General features: G+C 49.3%; 1 protein-coding gene across 4 annotated transcripts in view; it reads left to right on the top strand.

The window, feature by feature from the left end:
- Positions 1-7,500, top strand: part of ccdc102a (coiled-coil domain containing 102A) — a 45,978-nt gene that overhangs the window by 28,670 nt on the left and 9,808 nt on the right. For all 4 annotated transcript variants that reach the window (XM_035531534.1, XM_035531535.1, XM_035531540.1 and 1 more), the window contains exons 5-6: positions 2,275-2,391; positions 3,102-3,311. In XM_035531534.1, the coding sequence (XP_035387427.1) occupies positions 2,275-2,391; positions 3,102-3,311 (327 nt within the window). The remainder of the gene's footprint in view (positions 1-2,274; positions 2,392-3,101; positions 3,312-7,500) is intronic.

The following is a 7,500-nucleotide window of genomic DNA, read 5'->3' as shown; positions in this document are numbered from 1 at the left end:
GACACGCCCACATAACACAACACACGCCTACATGCCCACACGGCACACGGCCACATGACACACGCCCACACGGCACACGGCCACATGACACAGGCTCACACGCCTACACGCCCACACGCCTACATGCCCACACGGGACACACCCACATAACACAACACACGCCTACATGCCCACACGGCACACGGCCACATGACACATGCTCACACGGCACACGGCCACATGACACAGGCTCACACGCCTACACGCCCACACGACACACGCCCACATGCCTACACGGGACACGCCCACATAACACAACACACGCCTACATGCCCACACGGCACACGGCCACATGACACACGCCCACACGGCACACGGCCACATGACACAGGCTCACACGCCCACACGCCTACATGCCCACACGGGACACGCCCACATAACACAACACACGCCTACATGCCCACACGGCACACGCCCAAATGACACAGGCTCACACGCCTACATGCCCACACGGCACACGCCAACATTGTATACGCCCACACGCTCACCCGCCCACATGACACATCACACGCTCACCCGGCACACGACCACATGCCCACTCACACATATGCTCACTCGTACGCTAGCTGTAGCACTCCGCGTTAGTAAACTCTGAGTCATTCGTGCATCGCCGTGGGGATGTTCTCACCAATCCTCTTCAGGGCTCTCAGCAACGAGAACACCGTTGTTAGGGAAACGCTGGCAGATGGTGTGAAGAGCGCCGTTAATCTAACCGCATCAGGGTGGCGGCACGTCGTTAAGAAGTGGACCTGCCCGTCGCCCGCCGCTGCTCTGAGATCAGTGGGTGTGTGGGAAGCCTGCTAAGAGGTGTTGGTAGACCCAACACCTACAGCTGCTCTCAGATCAGTGGATGAGAACTCGTAGTGGGAACCCTGCTAAGAGGTGGTGTTAGGCTCAGACGGTCGGGGGGGGTGGCTTCTTGGCGAGAGGTTGCTGGCCGACTGGTCCGTGTAGTACGTTTGACCTGGGGTTTGGGCCGGAGCATGAGGTCAGAACACATGATTACAGAATGATCCGGAGACACGGGTAGGTCAAGAGTCTCTGCAGTAAAATGGATGAATTGAAAAGAATTTCATAAATGTGTCTGCAGTTTCCTCTCACTCTCTCTCCTTCTCTCTCTGCCTGTATCTCACTCTTTTTTCACTGTTTCTCTGTCATACTCTGTGTTTCATTTACATTTACAGCATTTAGCAGACGCTCTTATTCAGAGCGACTTACAAAAGTGTTTTGTCATTTACTCATAGAATATGTCCAAGTACAGTATAGTAGAGTTAGAATTAAACATACCAATGAACTAGAATACAGGGATGAATGCTGATACCTAGAAGTGCAAAATACATAAGGACTATCTTAAACAATGATAAGTGCTATAAACAATAAGTGCTAGAGTTTGTTAAACAACATAAACAATACCCTACAATACGTACTAAATTAGTCAGTCAATAAGGGAGCAGTGTCAGTTGTCCTTTAAATATTCTGCAAATAGATGAGTCTTCAGTCTGCGTTTGAAGACTGCAAGGGACTCTGCTGTCCTGACAGCAAACGGGAGTTCATTCCACCATCTTGGAGCCAGGACAGAAAATAGTCTTGATGCTTGTCATCCATGAGACCTGAAGCAAGGTATTTCAAGCCGAGCCGTACTTGAGGTTCAAAGTATTCAAGGTACAGATCGTTCTTTGACCACTGACCTCCTGTATGAAGGGGCTGGTCCATTTTTGGCTTTGTAGGCAAGCATCAAGGTTTTAAATCTGATGCGTGCAGCTACAGGGAGCCAATGAAGGGAGCGCAGCAGTGGAGTAACGTGTGAACTTCGGAAGATTGAAGACCAGTTGTGCTGCTGCATTCTGGAGAAGTTGTAGAGGTTTGATGGCTCTTAGAGGAAGACCAGCAAGTAGTGAGTTGCAGTAGTCTAGCTTTGAGATCACAAGAGACTGTACAAGCACCTGGGTAGCTTCCTGCGAAAGAAAGGGTCGAATCCTTCATATGTTACAAAGGAGGAATCTACAAGACCGGGTTAGATTAGAAACATGAGTTGAGAACGACAACTGGTTGTCCAAAGTTACACCCAGGCTAAGGGCAGCTTCGGATGGTGATACCAGGGAGTTCTCAAAGGAAATGGTGACGTCATGGTAAGGGTTGGGAGTACCTGGGATAAACAGAAGCTCAGTTTTACTGGGGCTGAGCTTCAAGTGGTGTTTCTTTGTCTTCGCCTGTCTCTGTCTGTCTGTCTCTCAGCTGAATCTGCTGAAGGAAGTGCATCAGGACGAGCTGGGCCGCATGTCTGAAGATCTGGAAGATGAGCTGGGTGCACGCACCAGTATGGACAAGAAACTCGCCGAGCTGCGCTCAGAGGTGACGCACACACTCCCACATGCTCACTGAGACCAGCATGAGACGAGGACGTCCTGTGTTCAGACCAGCGTGAGACCGGGACATCTTATGTTCAGACGGTTCTGGGTCACTCAGGACCTGAGGTGACCCCTTCTTTCTCTCTGAGTGGGTTTTCTGGTCAGCTGGGCTCGTTGGAGGTGTTTAATGGAATCCCTGCGCACCGTCCACTGGACACAGCCCCGCCTGTCAGAGCTGAAGCCGTCCTGCACTCACTCTCGGGTTCACCACCACACCGTGCTCCACGTCTCCCAGAGCCCGTTATGAAGCTCTTGGTTATGTTCTAATAAGACATCCAGCCAGTGTGCTGAGATGATAAACCAGGTCACAGGACACCAGGGGACACAAACTGTGCTCACATGGACGCATCCTTACAAGTGGACTGGGACTATCACCCACTCACATTTCTGAAATACATAAAACATATGCAGAAATGTTCTATTTAATCATTATCCATAAAGTGTAAGGTACCATAGTCTTTCTCATTAAGAAAAATATTAGAATATGTAAAAATATTGGAATGTAAGCTTTTAAATGTGAAGGTTGGGTTTGTGTTCTGGTCTGGATTAGTGATGGGTTAGTGATGGGCTGATGAATTCATCTTTGGTTCACTCCATCTCCATAAAGAGACATTACTGCTGTGCGTGCGTGGGTGGGTGCGTGTATGTCTGCAGATGGAGCGTCTGCAGGTGGAGAACGCGGCGGAGTGGGGGCGGAGGGAGAGGCTGGAGACGGAGAAGCTGGTACTGGAGCGTGAGAACAAGAAGCTGCGTGGGCAGATGGAGGACCTGGAGGAGCAGCTGGCACGCAAACTCCGCCAGGCAGCCAGCGCCTTGGACACCGACCTGAAGAGCGTCCAGGGAGACCTGTTTGAGAGGAACAAGGTGCGCGGGACGCGGCGTGATCTGTGCTACGCGTGTCTAGTTGAACAAACACTGCTTGTGCCTTCCCTCCAGTCTTGTCAGTCTAACGTTTAGAGTGCAGTGGTTGGCTGAAGCAGTCGGGGGAGGAGCCAGACATGTTTCTTATTTCAGGATGCTTCCCAGTGTAAAAGTCTCATCACATCACATGGATGACGTCCCACGTGTTCCCCAATAGCAGGGGCCAGAATTCCACTCAGCCCAGACACGTTTGACTGCCTCCTCACCCATGAGCCACACCCCCTCACATCTGGGAGGGAGGTGAATGGCTGTCCACCCACGGGCCACACCCCCTCATGTTTGAGAGCAGCAGTGCCAGTTCCCTGACCGTGTGTCCTTGTGTCTTTGTGTCGTCCACCCACTGCTGGACTCTTCCTGTGTTCACCAGAATGTGGGTACTGTGTTGGTGTGGAGGTGTTTGTGTGGTGGTGTTGGTGTGGCGGTGTGGTGGTATTTGTGTGGATATGTTTTGCTGTTGTTGAAGCTGCTCTGTGATTGGTAAGATCGTGTCTATGATAATGCCTGGTTGTGCGTGTGTGTGTGTGTGTGCTTGTGCGCATGCATGTGTGTGTTAAACTGCAGCTGTGGCTGATGCAGCTCCATTTAAGGTGTGAGTGGGTGTGTGAGTGGGTGTGATTTAAAGGGTAGTGTTGAGAGAGTTGCCGCTTGGCATGTCATTGTTGAGTTTGGCCTTGAGGATCTGTGCAGTGCAGTCAGGACACGTCCCGCCGTGTCCGTCTACATGAAGGTCCCGCGCTCCCCTGTCTCTTCAGGATGTCCTGCTTCTCTCCTCCTGTCTGTTTTCGTCTCTGTCTGCTTTTTCTTACAGATTCACCTTCTGCTCTCTCTCTCCTTCCCTCTTTCATTCTGTCTTTCCCTCTCTCTTTATCTCTCTCTCATCCCCCCCGTCTCTTCCAACCTGCATCTGTCTAGCTGCCAGCTTATTTTCACAGATGTTGCCCCACCGCCAGGGAGAGAGCTGACCAATCACCATGATTAATGAAGCACTGTGGAGGGGTCGTGTGTTTGCCTGTGACGGCTCTCTCACACCGATGAAGGCGTGGTTAACAGTATCGACAGACCGTGCGCGCGTGTGTGTCTGTATGTGTGTGTGAGTGTGTTGTAAATGATTCCCTGTACTGTGAATCTGATCAACTTCCTCTGAGATTCTGACCTGGATCTTCTCCTTTAGGCTGCTGTGTCTGTCTGAGAATGCAGCTGTACTGTCTCGCTCACTGTCTCCTCCACTGCCTAGAGGATACCACACAAAACTGTCTGTAGATTGTAAACTGTAATGGGAGTTTCTTCTGCGCGGCCTCGGGTGACCGGCTGCCCTCACACGTCTGTGGTGCTGTTTTGATTGCAGGTGTGTGGCCTGGACGTCACCCAGAGAGGTTTCCAAATTCCACCTTTGCATTGTGTTACCATACATGACTAACACAGCCTCCTTCTTGCTGTCATCGCACTGATCCCAGACCAGTCAGAGGGTTCCGATTAGTGCAGTGTGGTGACCAGCTGAAATGAGTCTATTAGCACCAGCTGCCACCACTTATTTATAAGCTACTAGAGCTACTGTCCCCTGTTACTGAGTGTGTGTGTGTGTGTGTGTGTGTGTGTGTGTGTGTGTGTGTGTGTGTGTGTGTGTGTGTGTGTGGCCAAAAATGTGTGAAAGTCCTTGTTGAAGCAGAACTTGGATAGTGTAAAAAATGTTGGTCTATGATTGATGAAGCAGACATAGGACGGTTAATGTACGACCCCTGGAGAGTCTTCAGTACAGCTAACAGGACAGGGAGAGGGGAGGTGTTGTGAAGGTTAATCAGGAAGAGTCAGTTAAAGTGAGAGTGATGAGGACATGAGCAAAAATGCTGAAAATGAGGGAGGGAGGGAGGGAGAGAGAGAGAAAGGGGGGGAGACACAGAGAGACACACAGAGAGAGGGGGGGCACAGACACAGAGAGAGAGAGAGAGAGACACAGAGGGAGGGAGAGACAGACAGAGAGAGAGGGAGAGAGGGGGGGAGACACAGAGAGACACACAGAGAGAGAGGGGGGGCACAGACACACAGAGAGAGAGAGAGAGAGAGAGACACAGAGGGAGGGAGAGACAGACAGAGAGAGGGGGGGAGACACAGAGAGACACACAGAGAGAGACACACAGAGGGAGGGAGGGAGGGAGGAAGAGAGAGAGAGAGAGAGGGAGGAAGGAAGAGAGAGAGAGAGAGAGAGAGAGGGAGGAAGGAAGAGAGAGAGAGAGAGAGAGAGAGTGAGGAAGGAAGAGAGAGAGAGAGAGAGAGGGAGGAAGGAAGAGAGAGAGAGAGAGAGAGAGGGAGGGAGGGGAAGACTAAGAGAGAGCATACATAATACAGATCCAATTATCTTGTAAGAAACGTGGGATATTCATAATGATAATTTCAGTTTAAACAAAACTTCAAAAAGAAACAAACCACAATCTGGATTCTGCTTGGTGTGGCCATTATTGGAGGAGCGAGATTTTGTTAAGCACTTAAATAGCTAAAAACAGCCTACCTGCCCCACAGCTGGGACGGGACAGAACCCACCCAGTTCTGTAAGGGACTGGGTCAGCAGAACCGGTGGAGGATCTCAGCTCCTGCTCAGTACTGGCAACAGTGTGCTAGACTACGCCGTCACACACAGGAATCCTGGACGTATTGGTGCATTCCTAGTCCTACCAAACCACAGCCTCACCGTCCTCAACGTAAACCAGTCGACCTAACCCTAACCCTGGTCGAAAGACCGACCAGACCCAAACACACACAAACATAGAAATACACAGAACAACGCATCACACACTTCAAAACAGCTTTAGAATGTGAAGTCATTGAACCAAAAAACAAAACGGGCATTAACCTTGAAACCGAAGTCTCAAACAACGAAAACTGAGGACAAATATAACCATAGAACCAAATCAAAAACAAATGGAAGGTGGCTTGACAAGGATGTTTAAAATCCAAGAAAACCGTCTGAAATCTGTCCAACAGAAAACTGCCAACTCACATGATTAGAATACCACCACACACTACAACATAAAAAATTAATTCACACTAAAAATATCAGTATATGTTAAGCACCCTGGAAAAAGCAAATAATGGATTTACATTGCAGCCATTTATATAAAAACTACACCAATTAAAAACCCAGACTGCATTTTGTGAAGATGTTTATAAATATCCAGAATACCATTAAACTTTAAATTCAGGTCAGACCACAATAATAGAAAAACCTGCCGAATGAGAATTGACAATAAAAGATAACCAGTGTCCTCTAGACTGTTCTGTTAGTCCGGTCATGTCCCTGAAAAAGAAAAGCATGTGGAACTGACCACCTCAGCTATGAAATGTTAAAACAGAGCAATCCCGAGAGTGAGACGGTGTGAAGGAGAGTGAGAGGGTAAGGGGATGTGAGAGAGTGAGGATGTGGGAGAGTGAGAGGATGAGAGAGTGAGGGAGCGTGAGTAACAAAATTATGACGTGGTGAAGCAACATGCCAGTCGACTAGAGCTTGTAAACTGTAAATTGGAGCTGTGTTTGGTTCCTGTATTGTGTTGGTCTGTCACCCTCACAGCTTTGTTTATTCACCCTGTTTAGGTTTTATATGCCGTTGTCTCTTCCAACTGAGTTCAGCAGTTCTAAACCTCCAAAATAGCTGTGTGTGTGTGTGTGTGTGTGAGAGAGAGAGTAAGAGAGAGAGGACATCTGTACTAGTCTTTCCTTCTGTTGTGGCTGGTGAAGTGACCTTTGACCTCATAGCCATGTTTTCCTCCGCTCAGTGGCGTTCCTTTGCCCAGAGTCATACGGATCCTTTGGATCTTTTTCCCTTTCTTCAGTGTGACGTCATTCACACTTTCGTGGCACTTTTTCACCGTTACTATCCAGCGGTACTCACGTCCTCCATTTCACACGTCATCGCAGCTTTTTTTCTGTTCGTATGAAGCCTTCGTCCTTCGTTTGTCTGGTGGAGAAGAAACGGAAACAACCCCGGCACCTCCTCCTGCTCCTCCGGCTCTGTCACTACACACCGTTCAGGGTGAAGGAGATTCTGCGCTGTAGAGTCTGGTAGCGGTGACCTTTGACTGATAAGTTAATGTGTGTAGTGTTGTGGTTCATTAATATGGATTGAATAGAGGACCAATCTGAT

Source organism: Electrophorus electricus, chromosome 1, assembly GCF_013358815.1.
Source record: "Electrophorus electricus isolate fEleEle1 chromosome 1, fEleEle1.pri, whole genome shotgun sequence".
NCBI classification, from domain to species: Eukaryota; Metazoa; Chordata; class Actinopteri; order Gymnotiformes; family Gymnotidae; genus Electrophorus; species Electrophorus electricus.
This window is presented reverse-complemented; position numbering and strand designations above follow the sequence as displayed.